The 26,929-nt window shown below is 36.4% G+C and overlaps 1 protein-coding gene across 4 annotated transcripts in view; it reads left to right on the top strand.

Moving 5' to 3' along the window:
* Positions 1-26,929, top strand: part of SLC1A3 (solute carrier family 1 member 3) — a 60,581-nt gene that overhangs the window by 21,331 nt on the left and 12,321 nt on the right. For 3 of the 4 annotated variants that reach the window (XM_062512596.1, XM_062512595.1, XM_062512594.1), the window contains 2 exons: positions 21,285-21,489; positions 23,010-23,052. In XM_062512596.1, coding sequence (XP_062368580.1) covers positions 21,285-21,489; positions 23,010-23,052 — 248 coding nt within the window. The remainder of the gene's footprint in view (positions 1-21,284; positions 21,490-23,009; positions 23,053-26,929) is intronic. The other variant, XM_062512597.1, reaches the window with a different exon arrangement.

The raw sequence follows: 26,929 nt of genomic DNA, 5'->3' as shown, positions 1-26,929 counted from the left end.
TATGGGAGTAACACTAATATGGTGCAAATGAGCCTTTACCACTTACCAGGATTTTGTGTGCAAGGCTCTGTACAAACACAGACTGTGAATCTGCTGTCAAAAAAAAAGAAGGCTGTGTGGAAAAAGTTTAAAAGAACAAGTATGGAAAATTTACTTCAAAGAAGAAGAGCATTTTAATACGCAGTTTGTGTAATATCTTTGTTTATATTCACTCCCTCTTCTACTTCAAGTAATTATATAACTACTGTTAGTGGGTTCTGGAAGACACAGAAATTTCCTTGCCTCTGTAGGGTTTCAATAACAGCCAACAGCACCGAGTACTGCAGGAGACATAAGTGATTTTGTTTGGGGCAGACATAGAAACACAAGGTTTCTTCCTGAAATTTTATGAAAGTGTTCATAGTAGTTACTGCCACAAAAACTATAGAAAGAGTTGACAAAACACAGAAAGCTGGAATTTCCTTGAATGGAATCTTCTTAAGTAACCTCAGAAATGCACATGATGCTTTTGAGGTTCAGCTATCAAAGGAATGCAATGAATGGTGGCTGTTAAAAACATCCAGACAGGAATAAGGTCTATCCCCTCAATGAGATAAAACAAAGCACACACTATTACTTAAGCAATAAAACAAAGCACTCTCAGGGTTCACAACTAACAGGCACGTTGTAGCTGCAGTTGCTTAAAATTGCCTACAATGAGCCAGGGTAATGTTCAAATGACTGAACTTGACATAGCCTCCAAGTCACTCCCTTATCTAAGTCAGGAAAAACGCGAGGACGGACATGAGCATATGCTGCTGCAGAAAAGCCAGGGTTTTTCCCAATGTTACTTGTGGATGTAAAATGTGGAAAGTCAGTGCTGTGACAAGTTGTATAACCTTAGGGAAATAATTTTTCCCTTCTGCATCTCTGCTTTCTTTCTCCGTTCTGATATGGTGCTGGTGATGTGTTGTACAGGTCTTTTTACAGCTACTAGGCAGAAAAGAAGATGACCATATGTGTTGGAAATTTTAGTGAATGCATGTAGGTTAAGTTGCCATAGTTCAGCAGATCCATATAGCTCCTTTAGTCAAAATGATGCACTTCAATTAGTTTGTATGGCAGGGGACTGCATCAGAATGGCTCCACATCCCACATCCAGACACCAAATTTACACTGCCTTCTGAACAGACATAATTCTAGAAAATAGTCTATTAAACTTCAGAAATTAGGTTTTATAGTTGCCTTTTTAACATTGGAATGAGAGAGTAAATGATCCCTGAAGAGTAACTAGATGCAAATGCTATCAATCATATCAAACCCCTATCCTCTATTAATCATTACTTTTTAACAATAGTAATCTCCTTTATTATCATAATAAATTAATAGCAGTAAACATAAAGGGCCAGAATTTTGAATTTGCTCATTTTAACCTTTCACATCACAGCACGCAATAGGGAGGTCTCATACAGGGACCTGAGCATCATCTCTCCAAAAAAGAGGATGTGGAAACAACATGCATCTGGATTTGTGGAATCAAGATCCATACTGCTTGAGGCCTCTAAGTAATTCTTGTGTTTACCTATCTGCTGGATGACAAGTGTTCTGTGGATAAAAGGCTTCCATCTATTACAAGGCCCCAGATGCTGTCTCATATCAGCTACAACATTTATGGTAATTTAAACAGATGGAAAGTCTCTCATTCAGGCAGAATAGACCTGTGGAGCCAGTTACTGCTCTCCCAGGAAAACAAAAGACCTAGCAGTTATTCCCTTTAATTCATTCTGGCAGAACAGAGATATAACAAGTGCCTGTGAAACATCTTAGTACTCACAATTAGGCTGGAAGGTAAAAACATTAATAAAAGCCAGTCTTACGCTTCAGTGTTTAAGAAAAGTTTAAAAAAAATACAGCATTCCTGATTCAGCTCATATAGATCATAAGCAAAAAACCAAGAAGCAGTTAAATAGTGTTTGGTCAGTTTAGGTGGTTACCAGAGCAACGAATTCACTTTCCAAATTCCAAAATTTGGCACATTTACCAATTTTCAAAAAAAACCCCTATTTTTTGTGAGGTATAAAGAAAGAATTTTAGAAATCAGAATAATAAATACCCATCAAATTAATAAAAAGTTCTACATTCATCTCAGCTGACTCCAGTTATAGGGAAAAGAATTAACAAATTGTCTAAAAGTGAAGCACTTCTTGGATTGTCAGTGAATTTGAGCTGCCTGTGTACTTGTATTAGGATCTCTCTACACAGGAATCTTGCAGATAACTCCTGTAGTATGAAGCCTGCTATGATTAAAAATTTCATGGACACCTAGGGTTGTGTTATATTTTTCATTTATGGCTTTCTTTTAACACACAAAATATTATCTCAAAAGTAACTTAACATTCTTTTTAGGCAACTCTTCCATCCTTCTCTGCCATCCAAAACTTTATAAGCATGTCAATGTTGCAAAAGCTAAATTACGTGGCAGCTTTAATTTTATGCACTTGTACATTTCATTCACACGTGAGTTCATGCATTCATGCAGGTATTTGCATATTCAATTTACATAACTGGATGGCAGTTATTTAATTTGAACATTCAAATACTTTAAGAAAATGAAGGAAAACTCATGTTTTGATTTGTGTGTGTCCAAAATAGAGACTGTCTTAAAGTGTAGGCATATAAATTGCTAAATCAGTAGCAATCCCATCATCTTGAAAACAGAATATCCTATCAGGTTAAAAAAAATTAGAAAAACATTACAAATATTGAGCCATGTTCAGAAACAGTTTCATTTCAGACTAACATCTTTATGGTAGATTCAGGCCAACAGTAGCTAAAAATATACAAACATTAATCTATGATTAAACATTAATCTATAACTATTTTAAAGACCTTCTCTTCAGTAGCTGCATTTCCGTATAAAACAAATTTCCATCTACTCTGGCATATATTCTTTAATAATCATTATTCATATAGGCACTCAAAGGTGCCAAGATTTGAACCTTTTTATAATGTTACACTCTGCAGTTTTAAGGCAATGTGGGCAATATAGGCTTCAAAATTATGTCATGTAAATCTTAAATATTTTGGAAAGATATTTTTGAAGTTAAAAAACAGAGTTTAAATAGCAGGTAGCTACATTTTAAAAAATAATAACAAAAAAAGGTAGCTTAGGAAGCTTTCAGCACCTAGAAAAATCAACTTTCATGTAAAATCACTAAAGAAATTATGTGCAGATTCTGAATATGCTGGCAATCTCTTAGGAAATAAACTGTACCCAGCATTTTACTAGGCATGGAAGTCAGAAAATCATAATGAAATGTAATTAGTATTTGTAAATAAATATACCTTTGGGTGCCTCAAAAACTGCTATACATCTTGATCTATGCAAATACGAAAAGCAAAGACTTCAGAATGGCTCATAAAATTAAATTATAATTCATTATTTCTGAGCTGTTTCTGAAACAAATTGACAATATGGAATACACAGAAATCTATTTTTACAAGAGCCTAAGAGAACAATTCTTAGGGAATTCTTAGTCAGATTTGACTAAGAATTAAAATGCAATTAACTACAGAGATCCCCAACAGCATAAAATAACAGTCTGGGTAAGATAAGATTTGATTTCTCATAAAAGAGAAAACCTAAGCAGGACATAGACCATCCAAAAGCAGAAAGTACAGAGCAGTGTGGTTTTTGAAGTGTTAGTCTCTGAGAGCAGCAGAAACAGCAGGGGTGTTCAAGTACAAAGCCTACAATGACTAAAGATAGTAAAACTTAAGAGCTCTTCTAAAATAATTCAATTTTGCTAGTGGTCCTTAATTGAAGGTTGATTTAAACTTCATTGCAAAAAATATCTTTAGTTGCTGCCCAAAGTATTGAATAACAGGTTGTTATACTTCTATTCAGCTTGCATTCTGCTTAAGATTCCAGCTGAATTAACAACAGGGAGCAACCTCCCACCCACAAAGACTTCGTTTTGCTTTATATGTTAGTTCAAATGCATAACATCAATACTTTGCTTGCTGACAAAGCAAAAAACAAAAACTGTTTGAAAGAACACATAAGAATTAAAGCATCTTGCCTGAGCATTGGTGGACCATTGTAAAACCACATTGTCTCTTTCTTAACGTATCAGTCAAGGACAGAAAGGCTGAAAATCTGTTAGGAAAAACTCAAAACTTTTTTTTTTTTTTTAGTTTAATACAAACGTGTCTTGGTTACAGAAAAACAGCAGACCTGAAACTTTAAAAATGTCAAAAATATTAAAAATCAGCTATAAAGCCAGGTACATTCATTTGTAAATGGAAAATACTTGCATTTTGGACATTTTACTGTATAAAATATAAAACCAATTCTCAGCATTTTGGGAATTAGGACACTGAGAGCAAACATTTAACTCCGGATACTGAAGACTGAAACAGTAAAGAATGATGTTTTCAATAATGAACAAGTCTGTGATAACCTGACAAGTGAATTAGAATGGTGGCAAGTGCAAGGTAATACACCTGGGAAAGGGGAATGTGCTATGCCTAATCTTGAGTTCTTAAATGGGCATTAGCACAGGCAAGAGTTCTCAGACTCACTGTGAGCAGTCCAGAAAGGGTGACAGGGCTGAATGAAATTCTAGTGAAGCAGAAGGAGGAATTAAACAGAATTAATTTGTTTTTTGGCTTGACAAAGATACAACTTCAGACATTGCTGTAAAAGTCCATAGAAATTATTAATTCCTTGCAGAAGCTATAATGGAGTAGCTATTTGTCACTCTATCTCCTAACTATATTTCATAATAAAGGAAAAATAGAGTGTTCTAAGAAATAACAAGAGCATGAATTTATATTAAAGAGAAGGAAGTACCTTTTTTTCACAACACAATTCAGTTCAATTATGTTAATAGATTCAAATTAAAATTAAAGTAATTTGATTAAATAGTTCAAAATTAAATTAAATTAAATTAAAAGAGAGTTAACAGATACAGTCATCACTGGCTAATAAATTTGTGAAATTAGTAATGTAGCAAGGCCCGAGATCCCACTGCTCCCTTGTTCCAGGGTGGGCAAACAAGGGCAATTAACTCTGCCTTTTTCTGTTCTTCATAGTCTTTCAGTAAGAATTTGTTAGATAAATATGAAGAACCACTGAACTAATTTATTCCCCATAGTTTTTTGTTGTTTTACACTCCTTAGAATTTCTTAACAGATTGAAAGTATCTCTGTTTTCCCTTGCAAACATTTCGCCTACCAATTACTCTGAGGCATTGACTACTGTATACAGGTTCAGCTTTATGACAAACACAGCTCTTCAGTTCAAAAAGAATCAGTTCAAAACCTGAGAAAAACAATTCCAGAATTTAAGAACTATCTCGACTTAACCAGAGAATAACTCACTCCATTGGCATGAAATTTGACTTCAAAATAAAAGAGCTAAAGCAAGCCATCTGTCAAGGAATGGGGAAAGAAATATGCACAACAGTATTGGTAGTTCTTAATTATCTCAGTTTGGGGAAATTTACAAATAGCAACAGTGTGTAAGAGCCATTATCAAAATATCAAAATATAACCAGAAACAGCCAGAAAGCATGGCATAGTTAGGTACATGCAGGCTTCTTTCAGGCCTTATCAGCTTTTACTTTCCTACTCCTTTCACCTCCTTATCTCTTCCTTGAACACTGACTCTTATTCCCTACATTTGAATATAGCACAATTCCATTGTATTTTCTTCCTTGTCAGTCTGTCTTTGCTGTAACTTGCTTGTGAAAACTGGAAGAATACAATGAAGAAAATTCCTGGGGCTGAATTTTGGGAACACTGGGAATGTTACTGGAAGTACTTGCACACCACAAGTAACACATATCATTGTTTCATCAGCACTGTGAAATGTGACAGGACACAAAGTACCTTCTGAATAACTGCATCAGCTACATAGATCACATGCAGAACATTGTCACTTTCAGAAACATGGCTCTGTGATACTATCATCATTTCCTCTAGCCTTGTTTTCACAGTTTGTTTTTTTTTCCCTTTTTGATAATGGACAGTCATTGACCAATTAATTCAGTTTAATTCTCAAAGCTAATTGTTGGGATCTACTACATAAGGTCCTTCAGACATGTATCTGGATTATAAACTTCTATAAGGTAGATTGAGCCATCATTATCTCCATCACTGGAGGCAGACTGAAAGCCAGAATCTTGATAGCATTGGTTGAATTCTGAGCAATAGAAAGTAAGGAGAGCCACTGTGGACTACAAGACTTTCAGAACTCAAGCCTTGGGTCTGGATTCCAGTAAGTTGTTGGGCTGTCTGGAAGACGAGGAAGGCTTCCTAGGTAATTGCTCATCCTAATATTCTAGCTACATCTCACCGCTCTCACTGGCAGAGAATCAGAAGAAGAAAACAGAAACACTCAGAACAAAAATCTCTAGAAATTTGTTGAGGCTACATATATAACTGAGGACCAGCAATATCTGGGATTTGAGTTAATGTCAGGGAGTGAAAAAGCAGTCCCTGCATGTGCTAGAATTCTTTCCATCCAGACAGTCCTGGTAGTACATATTTTTTTCTTTACTTGCAGGATGCTTCTGAGTATATTCTATATCATTTAGTTCAGATCTTGAGAAATTAATGCAACAAAATATAAATGATGCTGTTGTATATGGTGTGGAGAATGTTTCAGAAGATAATAATTGCAAAAATGTAAGAGCTGACCTCATTGACAGGAATTGCTTTCCAGTTGTATCATAGTTCCTTTCCATAGTTCTTAGCTTTTTGCAGAGAAATGGTAGAATACCTTCTCTTTATTCTTTTGTTGCAATGCTATCTCCAGATGAATGCCTGAGACTGTCATGAACATTGCAAAGTATTTGCTGCAGCCTGGAACCTCTTCACAGAATTGCCAATCATCTTAATTGGGTGGGATGTCTCAGTGCAAAGTTTTCAGACTTACAGAGGTAGATCTGGTGAGTCTAGGGTTCAGACATTGCACTGCCAAAGTTGGGTGAAAAACCCTTGTGACCCCAGAAATGACTGGGGTTTTGTGATGGTGGCTTATCCCAGAAAGCTTCATTTTGGGCCAAGTCTGGGCATACTCTGCCACTTCTATGTGCTGCATCAGACAGTTCACGTGGGCCTCCCTGGAGGCACATTTCTCCATTTCACAAGGCCTTTTTCCTTTGATACTCTCTAGGACTTGTTCTTCCCAGGTTCGACTGAATGATACCACTGATACACACTGCAGAAAAGCCACACCAGTTTACCTAAAATCACATCTATTAGAGACATCTATTAATCTCTGCAACGTAGCAAGTGCCATTTGAATTCCAGAAATGGCCCAAAAGAAATTTACAGGCCTTGACCTGTCCTCAAGGTAGTCCTTTCTTGAGCTGTCTGACTGTACCTCAGGTCAACAGAACTTGTATTTTTAGTGGTTTTGATTTTGGAGAGGTGCACGTTGTTGCAGAACAAACCATTTCCAAAGGAAAGAGGGACACGTCCAATCAATACAAACACCAATTCCTCAAGGGTTTCTGCACTCAATAAAAAAAGGCAGTTTAGTACACCCCAAACATTCAGTTCCTGCTGGTGTGGGCACCCTTATATTTAGGAAACTAGCAAGAAAGGCACCTGGAATGACAAGCTTTAAAAATTTGGTTCGTTTTGTTACCAGGCACAGATCTATGTATCCCTTCTATCAATAGCATCTTGAAAAGACCCTTTTCTCTGCAGGAGTCTATCAAAGGAAGACATACTAATGATCATCTACAAAGATAAAAACTACAGAGAGACTTGGGCAAAAAATTAAAGAAAAACAAGTACTATAATGTAGAAAGCAAAAGACTAAGTTCTTTACAGTTTCACACAGTTGAAAAGAAACTCAATTCTACGACTGAGGAATTAACATGCAAATAAAGAAACTGAACATTTGTGCCAACAGAAGCTTTCAGATCTTAATGCTATTCTTAATGAAGCATCATCTCCAGAAGTAAAAAATCAAAGTAAAGTAAATTCTGGGCCTCTGGTTGTAAAAAGAAGCTTGCAATAGATCCTGAATATCTTCTGAAAACTCAAGAGTCACACAACAGAGAGGACTTAGTTGAAAAAATTTTGGGGTTTATCCAAAACCAGTATTCCAGTATTTGGAGAATATGATTCTAGTTTCTTATTTATCAGATCTGGCATTAATCTTCCAGCAGTATTCATCTTCTCTACTTCACGGAAGATCTTGAAGGGCTTCAAGTGTATCTCAAGTTGTGAAGAGGTTTTTGGGACTATGTACATTATCAGGCTAAACCTGATGGCCCAAGAAATACTTTCAAGCATGGATTACTGTCATATTTTTGTAACAATTAAAATGCACTGACATCAAAAAGTAAGATTCATAAAGTGAAGCTATTTTACTGAAAGAAATATTTATTTATATGCCTCAGTTCATCACATTTTCAGAATCAGACCTGATTTGTTAAAATTGTATACTTAAACAGGATGAACTCTTTTTCAGATAAATGCATTTTTTCATCCTCAGAATATGGTACAAGTAGCTCCTTACTGATTGTAGATAAGAAAAACAAAAGTACAGCATAATACTATAAATACACTATTTGCACCACAGTTAACATAATGGTTCTGATTCTTCTCTCCATAAACAGCTCTCTCATTTTCTCTTTACTTACATGCAAATCAGAATACTTGATTCTGATGTTTCACCACCCACTTATTTCTGAATACTTAGATAATATCAGAGCTTCTCCAGTGAATACGGTTTCTTTTCAGAGCTAGAGGGAAAGTAGGTTTTGGTCAAGAGTTCACCTAATGAATGGCTATTTCATTAATGCACTAATTCATTCTTGCACTGACAATCAGCTTTGTCCAGATTTTGCAATTTCACTATGTCTTAGTTCCCAAAACTCTGAAAATCAAGTTACGTGATCTTACTAAGCCTGGCAAACATCTGTCTCATGGCCAATGAATCTGTGCATTGGACCATCATCCATTAAGAAAATCAATCTTTCAAATTCAAGACAGGATGATTGCTAGTTTTTTTTTTTTAAAAAAAAAAAAAAACAGCTAATTTTCTGTTCTGCAGAACATCACGGTTCAGTAGTAAGAGTAACAAAAAACCCCCTCTCTTCTCTTTCATGTGTTTAGCTTGAAATCAGCTGGTATTTTCTTTCTCTGTGACCTGTCATAGAGATTCATATTCTGAATCCAACCAACAAGCCAATAATGCCCAGATGGCAACTGTATAGCACTTGAATTGTGGATGCCAAACCCTCTTTTTCATCTGTACTTAGCCCTGTAACATCCTGAAAAGAGCGTAGTAGTATTATTAAAAAGTACTGATTGCTACTGTCAGGCATTCCAGAGTAAGTATTAACTTCTTTCCATTCCCTCCTACAAGTCTGTAAGATGAAGAAATACAAAGAAAAAAATGTACGTCTTTGATGTTGCAAGGCTGTAACTGAATCAGTGACCCAAAGTTCAAGAGGTCATTGAAACAAAAGAGAGAAAAGAAGGAAAACAAAAGCCTGTTCACATGAAACTCCAATTCCACACTTTCTTAATGAGTTCTCAGAAGAGCCTTAACATCATTACTGAATTGTGAAAAAAGCCCTCCAAATTATAATGACAATTTAAAACATAAGAGACTAATTGCAGCTAAAGTAATGACTCCTTAGTATTCATATGGCATATTACCAGAGGATCTTAAATTCACAAATAGAAATTATTTTCTTCTTAAACTTGATTTGATTGTTATTAATTAAATTCTTGGGGGGAACTTAGAATGTAATTTGGTTCTGATTTACTCCTATGAGAAAAAGGAAAAATGCTATCATGCATTAGAATATTCTCATTTTTATTAACATATTAACTGATGGATTGCAAGTGGGGTTTTAATTGCTACAAGTTCATAAATATAATAATGTTGATACAATTTTTTTCAAATAATTTCTGTGTCTGATCCCATTCTCTTTAAATAGACTTGATTATATGCTATAAAAGACATCCCAGATTGTTTCTAGGTTCTTTATCAACATGGGATTCATTTTTTTAACAGAAAACTTAATGTGCATTATTTGTTTTGTCAAATGCAAGTTCTTGTGATTCTTTAAAAAGAAGAACCCTAAAGTAGTCTGTATTGTCTAATTAGTTACTACTCTGCAGTTTCTAGTTCAAGTAATGACTTAGAGGCATGAAAGGGCTCTGTGTATTTACTTTTGACATGGAAAGATACTGTGTAATTGTGCATCTTCTTGGTGCCTCAATGCCCAGAGAAACTGAGGCATCACTACATTAGGTCCTGCACAAATGCCAGCACAGCCTTGGGTATGATGTCTTTCAGGACAAACCTCCCCAGACTGCAAAGCTGTTCTACCAAGATCACTGTCATAGAGAGATAACTGAACTAACTTTTATCACTGTGGGGAGCAGAATAGCAGTAGTACCATGGAGTTTCACTGGAAGTGATTTATGTTGCTGCAGTGCAGATAGCAACCAAACTTGCTGGGATTTAAAATTATGCTTGGAGTGTGAAAGGAGAAAAGACAGCAAACAAAGTGTGAGTCCATCAAGAACAGCTCATGGAAGCATACACAGTGCTGCAAAACAGTACAGACTGAAAAAATGAAGGGCACATGGGGAGGAATGAAATAAACTAGAAGAAATACAAGGAGAAGTGAACACCAGCAGAGTGTGTGCAACATAGATGAAAAGAGAGCACTAGCTCCATGAGCAGCTCATGGAAGATCAATGGGTAAAACAGCAGCAGATGAATGAACTGATAGCTTGAAAGGAAAATGAACACTTAGAACTTCTAAGTCGGACACGGATGCACAAAGCAGTGTTGTACCACTGACAAGATTTATTTTTAAAAAAGCAAAACAACAAAGCAGAGCTATTTTTTTAATAATAAAATTTCAAAATAGATAGTTGGTACTGCAGTAACAAAATCTGTGAAAGGTTCTTTAGTGAGTAAACAGTTATTAGAGGAACTTCAGATTACTCGAAAAAGCCAAGTCTCATTATACATACCTAAAGGCAACATCACACCATTTGTTTCCAAATTATCTTAGTATAGATGGATTAACAAACCATTCTGTCAATGTTTTAAAAATTGTACTAAAATCAAAAATCCAAACAGAAATCTAAAGGCTAGGCTGTTATCTGATGCATTAGTCACATACTACCATTGACTCAAACATTTTTCAGGTCACACCCAACTGGGCAAAACTTCCTTTCCAATGATGGCTGCTGCACGAACTCTATAAAATTAACTTAACTAGTGTCAGATCCTAGTGGACAAACATCCAAATAAGATAATAGCATTCCAGTAGAGTCTATTATTGGAAGTTTCATTGAAGAAGCCAAGAGTAGGTTCGCCAACAATAGTGAACCATATTTTGACTGAGAAGGTGATGACTCCAGCATGGAGTTCTGACCAGTTACCGATCAGAACAATCCCATGCCCGAAAACCTATTTTGTTTTGCATACAGATAGAGACCTCTATCTCTCTTTTTTTTTTTTATGGAGGAAGCATTAATTTCCCATTCTCTAAATCTTGAACCATTGTGACTAGAATTATGTCCATTTTTCTAGCAGTTCATGTAAGTGTCTCTTCAGACACATACCCAAGATGTAAAAGCAAGTTATTCTTTACACTAGAATGCACTGCTAGCTACTGTTCCCTTATGGACACCTGTAATCTCTCACTATTTCTTCAGTAGCAACTAGTGTACATCAGGAGTGATTTAGTATAATAATTGGTTTGCAGCTTCATCATACTGTACAGAGCCAGGCAGATACAAGAAGCACTGTACATTTGTGGAATGTTGTTTAATAAGTGCTGCACATACAAAAACATTCTGTGAAGAACTCCTGGCATAGTCTGCCAAAAATCAGACCAGCATTTTAGCAAATTAAAAGCTTGCACATGTATTTTGAGAAATTAGATTATGGATCTTTATGGAGCACTGAGTAATGTTCTCAACTCTATCCAGAGGTAAAAGCAATTTTATCACTTGTATCACTTCAATGGATGCAGGGCATTTCATGCTTTAAGCAGGTATTTTTGGCAGCAATTCAGAATAAATTAAAATTAATATTTCATCCTCTGCAAATAGGATGAAACTCTTACAACTACTAACATAGTTATTTCAGTCTTACAACATGCACTTTAGGATTTAAATTAATTGGGCTTTGCCTTATCAGCTACCAAAATAAACATGTTTCTTGATTAAACGGAAATAATTTGCAATGCTACATTATGCTTTTCCATAAACAAATATACTTATTTTTTTCACTCTTTACACAGAAAATAATCAGCTTTATGTACAACATGAGAATCCCATTTCCAGGAAAGCTTAGTCTGAGTGTCTGGACATAAAAGGATGTCTTTTTAGAATTGTGCTGTGCAGGTAGCAATAGTGTTTTGTTACCAAAAAAAATTTTGAGCTGCTATTTTCTGTGTTCCTGGGTCTCTGATTCTTGGCTTGAAGACAGTCAGTTCTTTGTACTCTGTTATTACAATGAGGTAACCAAAGAAAGAGAGTCTTGGTTTGAGACTGTCAGCTGTTACTAATCACTGCTCCATGGCTTGCTGTGAATCCCTGCTTGCATCTCCCTCCTGCTCTGCTTAGCACACATAAAGAAGATAAATTACTCCCTAGCTTCCCTTCAAAAAGCATATTGTTTGTCACATTCCAATACTGTGAGCAAAAGACAGAATAATGCGAAGAGTTAAATGAGTATCTCAACAGCCCCACAGCAGGGTCCTTCTCAGGCAGATGTGTTTCAGGAAATGTACTTTCCTACTGGTTCTTCAAATGTATCCTGTTATACTGCAAACCTGCAAAGCAAGCCAACTACACTTTTCAGAACAGAAGAGCATAATCCTGCAGGAGTTTTCATGTAGCATCATTGACACTCAGTAGATGCAGCAAGTGTTCCACATCGACTTATTTCATTTTACCAGGGAGGTGTTGTTTATAAACTTGGTTGTTTATAAATATTTTAACAACAACAGGTAGAATCTGGGGAGGTTTATGAAAGCCTTCCCTGTCCTCAGTGTCTCATCCTGACAGAGAGAAAAATTTTAAATGAAAAACATAGAACAGTTTGCATTGGAAGGGGCTTTTAAGGTCATCTAGTCCCACCCCTTGCAATTAGCTGGGACAGCTTCAGCTAGGTCAGGGTACTCAGAGCCTTCTCCAGCCTGACCTTGACAGTTTCCATGGATGGGAGAGACACCATCTCTCTGGCCGAGAGTGTTTCAGCACCCTCATTGTAAAAAAGTTCTTCTTTATATCCTGCTTCAATCTACCCTTTTCAAAACCATTACCTCTTTTCCTGTAATAACAGACTTCACTAAAAAATCTCTCCCCATCATTCTTACAGGCCTCTTTAATGTACTAGAAGGTGCTGAAAGGTCTCCCCAGAGCCTTCTCCTCTCCTGATCAACCCCAACTGTCTCAACTTGTCCTCAAATAAGAAGTGCTCCATCACTGTAGCATCTTTCCTGATAACCTGCTCTAACAGGTTCACAACTTTCTTGTGCTGAGGATCCAAGAGGTGGATGCAGTGCTCCACCCCCTATACAGGTGGAGTCTCATGAGGGCAGAGTAGAAGCAGAAAAATCACCTCTCTTCTCATGCTGGTTACACTTCTTTTGCTGCTCACATGGAGCCTCTCACCCCCAAGTCCTTCTGGGCAGGGCTGCTCTGGGTCTGTTCATGCCCAGCCTGTGCTGATACCAGGGGTTGATCTGACCCTGGTGCAGCACCTTGCACATGGTCTTGTTAAACCTCATGATGTTCACATGGGCCTACTCCTTGAGCTTGTCCAGGTCCCTCTGGATGACTCTCTTGTTCCTTGGGGGTGTCAAACACCTCTCTCCTTGGTGTCATCTGCAAACCTACTGTGGTTGCACTCAATCCCACTGTCTGTGTTGTTGATGAAATTATCAGTAGCAGCACAACTCCTGAGGGACACCTTCATCATGGGTCTCCATCTGGACATTGAGCCATTGATCAATCAAATTATTTTTACACTGAAATAGGAAAACTAAAAAGAGAGTAAGGCTGTGGTATACACAAACATGGAAATTGTTGGGATAAAAATTGCTATTGGTTTGAACCCCAAGCTCAGCAGGTTTTTAACCAATACTGTAGAATATATTCTCCTGCTGTATGAGAAGGCTAAACCTGATGGCCCAAGAATACTTTCAATCATGGATTACTGTCATATTTTTATAACAATTAAAATGTGCTGACACCAAAAATAAGTTTCATAAAGTGAAGCTATTTTACTGAAATAGCATTAATCAAGTGATGAACAAAACTTCTTTTATTATTCATGGTTAACTGGAAGGTAAAACTCACTGAGATTATTTGGGCCTCTTCCATTTACATTGCCCAATTATATTCAGACATTATTGTGCCATGGATTCAGAAACGTTCTCCTCCTAATGAATAGACTGTGGCCAAAAAAAGGAGTGTTAGCTAGTTTTCTGTCCCAGACACTCTTTCCTTCTGCTTACCTTGTAAAAGTTCTGGTGTTCACATGACACAATTCTGAGGTGATTCAAAACTACAAACTGGCAGAAAAAACTAACCCTGCAAAACCCAAAGCTGAAGGTTTTCTGGCAAGGATGGGGCAGGACTACAAAGCTGTGGGGCAAGGGCAGTCATTTAAGAGCCACTCTTAGGCATTTAATTGGCTCTTTGAATTGCATTACTATATCCCAGCCATGGGTTTCATTAGTCAGCTTGGCTTAATCAAGGTCACATAATTTTGGATCAAATACAACTGCTAATTTTCCTCTTTTTGCCCACTGTTCTTTACAGAACTGGAAAAAAATAATATAATATTTAATTTCATTATCTAAAAATTCATATCTAAACAAAAATAAGTTAATTGAGATTTGGGAGCAACTTATCACTTCATGTAAAAAGACATATAGAGCTGTATTTCAGATATATTTTAAGTGCCGTCATTAGCTGTATTGATTTAATATCAATTAATTTAATCTATACATATAATTCTTTTAAAATGTTGTTGTATTTTTTCTCTGCAATTTTATTATTTTAGTGCTACTATTATTACAAACTGTAATCTAGATATTGGTCAAATTTGTACCTGATCTTGCAAAGGGCCCAAATGTCAAAGCCTAAATTTAACTTTTGTTTTCTGGGAACGCTCAGCACCACAGAGGACATGTTCAGCTGCTATTAGAATAAAGCTCCAGTGCTTAATCATGTTAATTAAACTTGGTCACTACCTCCACTGTCTTTACCTAACTATTGCTTTCCCTTACAAATTTTCTGTCAGCATATTTTACTGTGACCTTGCACAGTGCTATTCATTTCCACAAATCCTCATCAACATACACAAAAGGGATTGTTCTCATGGTCTCACACTGAGAGTTTACTCATCACACAGTGCTTAGTGGATGTGGGGGGTGGGAGTAGCCCATTTGAGACTGCTTCATTAGGAGAGTGAAAGACAACCTTAAAGAAACAAAATTAGGGCAACACTCCTGAGTCAACAGTTGCCATTATTGCTGCTCCACCATAGGAGTCCTTAACAAGCAACTGCAATTTCCTAATGAAGAGACCATAAAAAGTAAACAGGAAAATAATTAGGAATAAAAAGATGCTCTGTTCATAATGTTTTGTGTATAAAGACTTAGCTCAAAACATCTAAAGGGAATTTATATAAAAATCTCCCATTGGCAAGGAAGTGCCATCATTTGAGTTCTAATATGCAGAATAAGGAAAGAATTCATCATAGTCATAGAAATCCTCTTTGTTTTTGTTTCAGTAAGTCAATATGTGTAAGGATCAGAATGGACAGTTTGTTCTACATGCTCATTCAGAACTGCTTCACTATTTTATGCACTTTCATCAACATGCATTTCATGACATCTTGTCAGAATCCTGACCTGGAGGTGTTCAGTCCTGTGCCCAGAGATGGGAACCTCATGGCAGTGACAGCTCAACCAAGATCCCACACCTGGGCTCTGAGCACAGTCTCTCCCCTGCTGAGCAGAATTACCACCGTCCTGTGAGGAGCAACTGAGGACATTGGGATTGTCCAGTTTGGAGAAAAGGAGGCTGAGGGGTGACCTCTCTGCTCTCTGCAATGTCCTGAGGAGGAGAAGGGGAGGGGGAAATGCTGGTCTCGCTCCCTGGATGAGTGGGAATGGTTCAAACTGTACCAGGGGATGTTCAGACTGGACCTTAAGAAACATCTCTGTCCAGAGAGGGAGGTAGCACACTGGAGCAAGCTCCCAGGAGTGGTGGCCAATAACCCCTACTTGTCAGTGTTGAAGAAGTCAATGCCAATAATAACTTTAATTTTTGGTCAGTCCTGAAGTCTAGGTGGCCTAAATGGTCATTTCAGCCCAAGCTGAAATGTTCTGTAGTTAAAATACTTATTATTATGCATCAAAAGGGATTTTAAAGAAACAAAAATTTTAAATCACTGAGGGAAAAAGCTTAAAACCACAAGAATTTTAGTGTAGGAAAGCAAACACATAAAGTATTTAGTTCTTTCAAAAGTTTTTAAAGGGCAGCAAAAATATTCTGAAACAGGGACCTTCAATATAATAAGCAGTGGCTAAGCATTTTAACTGTTTTCAAACTGAAACAATAGGCATGCATAAATGTAATACGTTCACTTGCACACCCTCTACTACCAGTGGCAGCCTTGCTTACTATGAGGAAAGATAAAACCACCCAGGGTACTAGAATCAATCCTATATAATGACTGGTTTTCCTCAGAGGGTTGCTATATGCTTTGGAGGGTAAGAAAGAGATCCTATTTAAAAGCTACTATTTATGGGCTCTCATTTGTTAGTTAGTGATTAATTTTGGAGCCAAATATAAACAAATATAAAAGATGCTTTGCTGTCTAGGAGTTTAGACACAGAAACAGGGCTTCAGGCATACTAGCTGCTGACCAGCTACTGTTGTGGGCAAAAAAGCAATTTGCATCTAATTGTTTGAAGTGTGTATTACTTCTTTTTTCTTTAAAAAAAAGAAATCAAGTCGAAACTTTCAAGTAGTGTAATAGGGAAAATTGGGCATAATCTCAAGTCTCAGACTGAAATAACTCATTGAGGACATTGAACTGTTCTTCAAAAATCAGTTTATTCCATTGATTTTATTGTGCTAATTAAAGGGACAAAGCATACTGAAGCTGTAGGACTTTTAGCATAGGTTCTGCATTTCAGCTTTTAAAACAATTCCTTGGAATTTATTCTTGAACAAGCAGATTCAAGGCTATTTGGTTTAAACATTATCTAAAGAAAACGTGCTCAGTGTATCTTATACTTGATCTTCCAGGAGCACAGTAGCTATAATCCAAGCTTACACATACATTATGTGCAGCATTCTTTCAATATCTAGAAAATTTAAACCAGCTGCAACATTGGATTTGCTAAATTCTAGAATTCTTTATAATATAAAATTGTAAGTACAATATAAACAAATATAATTGACATTAAGCTATTCATAATATTGTAACTATTCATAAAATAGTAGCTATTCATGATGATTCATAGAATCAATAGTTCATGCCAATTTACAGAACAGTGATCAAGTCGGGTGAGCAATCAGAACTATCAGATTCTGACAATTCAGAATTGTTAAATTTGTCCTAAGTAGATTTTTCTCTCCTTTTCCCTTCATCTTTTCTCTCTCTTTCTCCTCTTGTAATTATATATTTACCTTCTCCTTACCTTTCCTATATTCTAAAATATTTTCATTTCTTCTCAAACATCTCTTTTAAAGAACAAAATAGTTCCTTGCTTTGTGACACTCTGGAGAACTCCTTCTCATGTCTTTATTTCATACACAGTGTTACTTCTCAAGAGAGGGAAGGGGTAGGTGAAGGAAGAAGACGGGCATAAAGGCTGGGGTTTTTTTTGCAGTTTTACAGACTTATGCATATCCCTTCTTTCTTTTATTTCCTTCCTTCTCCCCAGCCTCCCTCCCTCCACATCAGTACTTTAAAAAATCATTCCCATTCATGTTGTGTGAGCGCACACGCTGGGAGAAATTACAGGGGCTCTGCTCCAGATCGCCTTGACAACTCCAAGGCATCCCTGTGCGTGGGGACTGGTGGCACGGCAGAGTTTCCCAGGCCCCCTGGGGAAGGGAGGGAGAGGAAGAGAGGAGGCAGAGGTGCTGGAGCCAGCAGCGTGGAGGAGAGAGCAGCGAGCGGGATGAAAGGGGCACATACATCTCCCGCGGGACAATGGGGGTTTTGCTGGCTGACTGTGAAAAGACACACTGAGGACACAATGCTTTGTGACACATGAAAGCTCTGGGGACTTTTCCAGAGCCCCATTCAGCTCCAAGAAGTCTTGTCAACATCTTAAAATGCAAAGAAAACAACCCCTTTCGTTTTCTTGTGTTTTTAAAGCAGATTTTAAATATTATTTTGGACAATTGTTGTTGCTGGTATGCTGGAAACTTCTGCAGTTTGCTGAGTTCCCTTTGATTGCAGTGAGAGAGGAAACTGCCCAGTAGGTCCCCAATAAGGGCTCTCAGAGATCAGCACTTGCTTCTTCCTCATACAGCATTTGCTCATACTTTAGTCTGTCATCCCTCTTCTTGGAATGCTTTCTGCTATACCTGCCACAAGCAGTCACAGCTCAAGAAGAGAGGATACTGTTCCCTATGTACGAGCTGAGAAATAAATCATATGATAGCAAGAGCAGGAATGAGACTAAGCAACCTAAAATAAGGAGCTATGTAGTCCCAGCCAGAGTGCACCCCAGGAAACCAGGCTGGAAAGCAGCTTACAAAGATAAGAGCATGACTCTTGCTCCCTGACATACTTTCACCACTCTTTCACATGGTTCACTGCTCTATCCCAGAGTCAGATCAAGAAAAAAATAGAATCAAAAGATTTAATCCTTCAAAACAGCAATCTTTACTGGTAAGGTATGCCCTACACTGACTCCTAGTGATTTTTGGAGTGTAGGAGGCTCAACCTACTATAAAGGGTGAAGTACAAAAAAAATCAGGCTTGGCTAAAGCACAGGCAGGTGTGCCTGCAAATCCTCTAAGAATGGCAGTGCTCAGCCTCTGGTCCTGAATCTTTTATCTGTAAAGGGCAGAATACTGGGAACTGACTGATCCAAAATTTCTGCATTTCCAAACACTCACACTACACTGTATAGGTTAACTTTTTGGTTTAGGTTATAAAACAAGTTTAAAAATGGTCTTATCCAAAACAAAAAATAGATAGACCATTGTTGCTAGTTTAGAAAGAAAAATAAGAACAGGAAAAAAACCCAATTAAAATATTTTTAAATTGAAATTGACTGGATTAGTATTTAAACATCCATTTTTCACTTTGTGAGTTATGTTTTAAGTTTCATATTAAAACTTTAAAAATAAAATTTATAACAAATGCTGTCTGATATAAATGCTGTTCTGTTCGAAAGAAGGCCTAAAATTCTCATAAAATTATTAACTTTATTTATTTTATTGACTAACTGTATTTGCATTATTTCATATTTATATTACTTGAGGAGTCTAAAAAAAATCTAATCTTATATCCACAAAGAAGAGGGTTACAGTACTTCCCATTTGTAAAGTTAAAAAAGCTATTTGTAACTTGCTAGTGTTTACCATTTTCCTCACAGCATTTTAAAACATAAATGTAAACTTACCATGAACATAATCCAGTTTTGTAGATGGAAAAGCTGAGTAGAGAAATGAAGGATCAAATGCATCAAATGTTGGATTTCCCTGTTCAGTTTCTTGCTGTACCAGTAACACTTTGTTCTTCCACTACAATGGCACACACAAAAACCAAGCAATTCAGTGTGTGAATCTAGTTATGTCCCTTTGCAATTACTTTTGTGGGTACAAGTCTTACTGGCTCTAATAGTTTCTGCCAAAAGGGCAGAAAATGAAAAAAGCTGAACTTAAAGGGCAAGTATGAAGCATGTGATCGGTTTTATACTTTGAAGATTTGATCAGAGGCTGGGACACATCCTTGATCTCAGCTGCATCAGGGTCTAGAGTGCTTTCACTGTAACTCCAAATAATTGTATCGCCTCCTTTAGAAGACAGACAGAAGTCTTATATATCTACAGTAATTCAAAAAACAGTTTTGCCAGGTCATGATTCGAGTTTCCATATTATTTATATTCTTGTAGTCTTCTTGCCTTATTTTAAATGCTTTCTTCTCTGAGACAGACACTCAGAGAAGAAGCTGGTAAACTTTTTTGTATTTTATATGTTCAAAGGTGGTATCCAGATAAAGGTGTAAGCAGTCTTTGGAAGTATGGATTTCCATATAGGAGGAGATAATAAAGCTAAACTATCCTTTCCTAACCCCTTGTTTCATTCTGCACTTTGAAAACTTGATTGCAACAAGAAGCATGAGCACTGCTTTGAAGCAGATGGAACAGCCTTCCAGATGAAATACAGGCAAATACCAAGGAGAAGGAGTGGTGAGACATTTTAAGGAGAACTGTCAGACTTAGCTGCATCTGCTGGAAAGAGAAAGAGCATTTCCATTTTTGACAGCCCTCATGTGACATTCCTTCTCAGAGACTCAGAACTCTTTCCCTGGCAGAACTGCACCTTCTACTAAAAAACACAGGACAGCCGTTCATCAGTGCAATCTGATGAAAAAACTACAGAAGATGGCATAGGGAGCACCCTAATGTTCATAGTAGATCCAAATAGAGCCAAGAATTAGGATTAATGTTGCAAGTTCTGCAAAGTTTGTGAAAGGCTATAAAGGCTTATTCATGCAATGGTGAGGATTTTCTGGAACAGGCTAGCAGCATTTAATCTGTTTTAAACTCTCATGGTTTGGGACAGAGGTAATCTAAGGTTGCCCATTGGGAATTAAAGAAAACTCTTCATACATGTTAATTGTTGCAAACATTATCCAGATTTCTTCAGAGTACTCTCTTTTTCTGTTTTACAATTACAGATTATGTGCAGCACATTTTTCAGACTATGGTAACTCCATTAATCAGAAACCATTAATTATCTCACTGGAATATAGGGAGTGTCACGCTGCATCAGACCAATAATCTTTTCTTTTAATGAAGTGTTAAGAAAGTGCAGAAAGCTGTAACTCTTTTAATAGAAAATTGTATAGTTAGGGGTGGGATGGGAAGACAGGGGCAGTATGAGCTGCAAAAGAGGGATATCTTGCCTTGGGTAGCTTCAAGTGTGGTGATCAAAACTCTTCCCACAGAACTACTTTCATTATGCTTGGTTCATCCTCTTGACTGAAAACTGTATCAGGTGAATGTCGCTGTGCTTGAATTTATCAGGAATTGCTGCCCTGGATAGTAAAGCCTCAGGGAAGATGGGAGTCCGAGCTGTAGTCTACTACATGAGCACTACAATCATTGCTGTACTGATTGGCATAATCATTGTGGTCATCATCCACCCCGGGAAAGGTACGAAGGAAAACATGCACAGAGAAGGCAAAATTGTGCAAGTGACAGCAGCAGATGCCTTCCTTGATTTAATCAGGTATGGCTATGGTATTGCACATTTTCTGTACCAATAGCTATGACAGTAATCTCAGATTCACAGAGAACAAAAGTAGAGAATTTTAAACAGTGACTGCATAAAGTTGCCAGATTTCTTTTAACTGTGTGATATCAATATCTCTAATCCATACAATGTTAAAAAGGGATACATGGATTTGTTTCCAAATCAAGCTGTTGCAGAGGAAGAAACTGCTTTTAATACTAAAAGGAAGATTCTTTCTTTCTCTTTCTTTCTTTCTTTCTTTCTTTCTTTCTTTCTTTCTTTCTTTCTTTCTTTCTTTCTTTCTTTCTTTCTTTCTTTCTTCCTTCCTTCCTTCCTTCCTTCCTTCCTTCCTTCCTTTCTTCCTTCCTTCCTTCCTTCCTTCCTTCCTTCCTTTCTCTCTCTCAAAAGAAAGACCTCTGTTCTGCTATCTGCACATATCTTTTTTCCCTCCTTCCATAGCACAGACCTTATTACTAAATTCCTCCCTTTCTTTCCAAGTTGCAACAGTTTTCTCACTTCACTTTAATCCCTGATTCAGTTATATATTTTAATTTTGAATTGTAGCCACCAATCTGGGTGCATCTACTCAGTTTATTCAACTGCATGAATGGGAAATAACTTCCAGGAACAGGCAAGTATAACGCTTGAAATAGAGGGCACAGACATAAAATCTTGTTTTTTCCTTGCTCAGAGACTCTGCAGTACCTCTTTTTCAGGGCTAATATGTCACAGATATATTTCAGGAAGTAGGGAAGCTGAGGTTTTGAACTCGGGAGCTTTTCCACAGTTAAAACCACCAAAATTTTGTGTTCCACTAACCCATTTGGAGAATCCGGAGACATGGAGAAAGGCTTCCAAGGATCACGCTGCCAGAAAGGGGGACTACAGAAACCTCCATGAAGAGGTTTGCACTCAGATTCCTCAAGATTTATTCAGTTAGGCTGCTTCTAAATCCCTCAGAAATGCAGAAAGCAAAGGAAAAGAGAAACAAACTCCCATCTGCATAAAATGCACACACACATGTATGTATTATTACTATTACAGAATACTCAAACTTCAGAAAGATTTGGGGTGTAACCATAACAGAACTAAATCAAGTGAAAAATATCACTGAGTGCCAGGCTACATATATATAAATTTTTTAAGAACTCAAAATACATTCAATATTATTAAATTATTTATTAGTCTGGATTCATAATGCATTAGTAAGTACAAAATTAAAAGTGAGCCCATAGAGCTTTGTACATTCAGTAATTTAGCTAATATACTTCTCCATAACCAGATCTGCTATGCAATACTGAATACAGAGATTCCAGCTGTAAGGAACTATCCAATCCTACATTTCATCTGGGTAAAGCTAACCAGGCCAATGCTACGTGCAAAGCTCTACTCACTGTTTATATAATCACATATTAGTCTTAGGATTCCTCAAAAATCAGCTGTTCAATTCTTTTATTAGCTTACTAAAGGAATTATTAACGTATTACTTCTCATTTTATTTTCTTTTTCTTTCACAGAAATATGTTCCCTCCAAATCTGGTAGAAGCTTGCTTTAAACAGGTAAAAATTATTTTTTAAAATTCCAAATAAATCATGAAGAAGTAAGAAACTAAATGGAAGCACATTTGCCTTAGGAATATCATGTTCTTGCACTTACACTAAAAACATAACTTAAATTTGCTGCCAGATTTTGGGAAAAAAACCCTGAACTAAACCACCCAAACCTATGTTTTTTTTAATTCACATTGAGACAACAGTATTTGCTCTGAGAAGTGAAGAAAACCCACACAGCTTGGCAAACCAAAAATCTGCTTTTTTCAAGATGTCAAATTCATAAGTTGACAGCAAGGTTCATTAAGATGAATTCAGGATCTGCTTTTTTAAAAGAGTTCTATGTTAAACTGAGAGATTCTGAAATATTCACCATCTGTGCAAAGACTGGAAGATTTTCATGAAAGTCATGTGAGAAATATGCATAGATTCAAAACAGTGGGAAAAAAAATTGTGGACATGAACAAAAAAAACAAATTAAGAACTTCCTGTCACTTACAGTAGAAGTCTTTAGGACTTAGCTTTTTTTTATGTTGCTTCTCAAAATGTTCTATCATTTGCTTGGTCTTAATCTTAGCTGTACTTTGGAGAAAATAATAATAATAATAATAATAATAATAATAATAATAATAATAATAATAATAATAATAATAATAATAATAATAATTTATTTTTTTAAAGGAGGACATTAATTATTCAGTGTTCAGTGAAACCTGGAATGTGTCTTTCCATAATCTAATTGCTCCATATTGACCTCACAGACAATCTTGAACTGATATGATTTACCAGTTACTGCTGTAGCAATAAAAGAAAGCTGAAATGTGGAGGTCAAGAAGAGCATAAAGTATAAACTTTCTAAAATCCAGCTGAGTTACATCTTGCAGAAGAATTGAAAATAAGTTGCAATATAATCTTTAGTTGTATAAACAGAAACCAATAAAAAGGAGTCACTTTCTACATTAAATTTTTCTAGATTAAAGATTAAAAAGCCAACTAGACACAGGTCCAAATGCCATGTCTCTGTCTTCAGCAAGGATGTTGGTGAACTCAGTACAGTGATGCAAAATAACACTATAGAAATGCAAAAGTTCTATAGCTAAACTAGAAATAAATTCAAAGAATGTAATGTAATAAAGTACAGGAATTATATGATCCTTATCTCAAAATAATGAAATAATTAGGGCATAAAGTTACAGATGTAGCAGCAAGTATTTTTCATAAATCTCTCAAGTTTGGAAGTTATTATCTAGAACTCTTGAAAGCAATCAAAGTGTCTTCCTGACTGCAGTTTCAAAAATGTTTGGGAAATTATCTAAGTAGATGGCAGGCCATTAGTTTGATCTCGGCTACAGTGAAAGAGATATAAATGCCTTAAAGGAAAAAGTAGAGACTTCATAATAAACAAAAATGAAAAATATATAAAACAAACAAACTAGAAAAACCACAAGCATTTCTGAAACATAAGTTCTACCATCTTGCTTCCATAATATTAATTTCCTTTTTATGTTAAAATTTTTTGTTGTTGCTCTTGTTTGTTTTGTTTGGGGTTTTTTATTTTGTTTTTTTGGAGGGTTTTTTGACTTCTGAGAAGTACTAGAGTTTTTGAGATGACAGAAGTTAAATAGTTGAGCAGGGGTCTGTAGGAATTTTAAAGTTTGTGGAGAGAGCAATGGAGGACTGGGATACCTCAGTTGATATTTATATGAATGACATGCCATAAGATGCACACAGTTAAATTTACAGATGGCAAGAAAGTCCAAGCACTTTGTGTTGAGGTATCAAAACAAAATGTCAAGGAAGTTGTTAAGACCTGGCACAACACAATTATGTTAAGTAACAGCAACAAAATTACTCAGCTCATGCACATATTGGCATGTTTGTTTACCTTCTTGTAGCTCTTCAAGACATGTGAAGTAAACATTTATGAGTTAACAGTAATTTCTGTTTTGACATAGCAAGTTATCATCAAAAAGACCAAAAATGTTTAATTCAGCTCTAGGATATATATTAAGTGACAGAAAACCAAGACATGAACTAAAGCTAGAGAATATGTGAGCATATTCAGTTTTCTTAATTTGTAGATTCATGCAAAATAAACACAGTGAAGTGTTGTTGGAATAATCAAAAGAACACAACATGTAAAGCAAAAAAATACTGACTGAGAAACTATTCAAGTCCAAAAAATGTGGGAACGCATATTTAAGATAAAAAACATAAGATAAAAAACATAAGATAAAAACATACAAAAGAAATGGAAATCACCATTACCAAATTTAAATTAGTAACATTTTTAACCCTACAAAACTTAAAGTTGAATTCCTGAAAACATCTTCAGTTAGGAGCTCAATTCAGGAGTTTCCAATACAGCTTTAAAAATTATTTTGATAGTATTGTACTGCAACAAAAAACTTGGCTCAGTTTTACTGAGCAGTTCTAAACCTATGTTCTTAATTAAAGATGTCCTGTAGATTATGTCAACATTTAAGTATCTTGTATTTCTCATGTGCTTTAAAGCTTTAGGGGGTTTCTAAAAAAAGTACTAGAAAAGGAGAACATATTTAGTGAAAGATTTCCTGACTATCAGCAGCAACAGAAAGTACTAGGATTTACAGAATTATCAGGATTTTAAATTTGTCATATTACTTTTTCAACTTGGTACCAAACACTAGCTTTTTGCATAAAAGTTATTTTGTTGTAGCAGATTCATTAAAAAATATGGTAGCTTACAAGTAAGTGCAATATTCTTAGTTATCCAGATGATTTTGTACACCTGAACCCACAATTTTCTTTTCAAAAGTTTCTATCCATTGTTTTGTATGTTTCTCAGAAGATTTATGAAGAGGAATGATCCATCTGACACATCTGTTCCTGTAACACCATGTTTGATGGTCTAGACACAAAACACAGAACTTTCTCATAACTGTCCTCTCTCAATGGTGCAACACCAACCCCCAGCTTTACACACCTGGAAATCATCCCTGGAATATGTACTGCACATTTAAATCACATCTTTGGCTATATCAGATGTGCACATCGTGTCATACAGCATTCTTAGGCAGGTTTCTTTCCTAGTTTGTGTGGAAGCCACTGGAAGGTGTGAAATTAAATAGAGAGCGTAACCAACACGGGAGAGATTTCAAGTGGATTTGGCAATATGGTTGCTGCTGGGAGACAGAATCCTGAAGGGAGACTGGAAACTCAGGACTTACCCAGGAAATAGCTTCCTAAATTTTCTACTGTTTCTCTTTCAGTTGTTTGGTCCTTTGGATTCCCCTTCCTTTCTCTTCCCAACAAGATTATGATGCAAAGCTCCCTCCCCTTTTACTTCATCCTCATCCTCCTTCTTTGCACATTTGCTTTCTCAAATATTTCCCTTTTCCACTTGACTGACGTGTATTTTCAAATATGATGGAGATGCCTTGGTTCCCTCAGGAACCTGGGCTGCATTTTTTCATGCCCCATATACCTCCATTCAGGTTCATTAGGTGATTCCAAACCTTTGCTTGAAGTGGGAGGGACTATGCTCCTCCAAATTCCACCTGGAGATTCAGGGACTTGAGAGATGTGGAGAGATTAGTCAGACAATGGAGACTGAGACAAAGAACTCATTGAGTACCTCAGCCTTCTCTGGCTGATTGTTAAACAGCAGATTATGACTCTAAATAACATCTTTTCTGATGATTTTTTTTCATAAGACATGTCACGATATTCACTATGTGTGGATCACATGAGGTTTTTGTGATTTTTATGAGTAACTAGAGAATCTGAATAGATTAACTGCAGGTAAATATTCCACACTTACCTAAAATTAGATTACTTTGATCAAATTTTTCTCTGTCCCTGCATACACTCCCAGTTTAGGATAACTAAAGAAATTTTAGGGTTT

This window comes from Cinclus cinclus, chromosome Z, assembly GCF_963662255.1.
Source record: "Cinclus cinclus chromosome Z, bCinCin1.1, whole genome shotgun sequence".
In the NCBI taxonomy this organism is placed as follows: Eukaryota; Metazoa; Chordata; class Aves; order Passeriformes; family Cinclidae; genus Cinclus; species Cinclus cinclus.
This window is presented reverse-complemented; position numbering and strand designations above follow the sequence as displayed.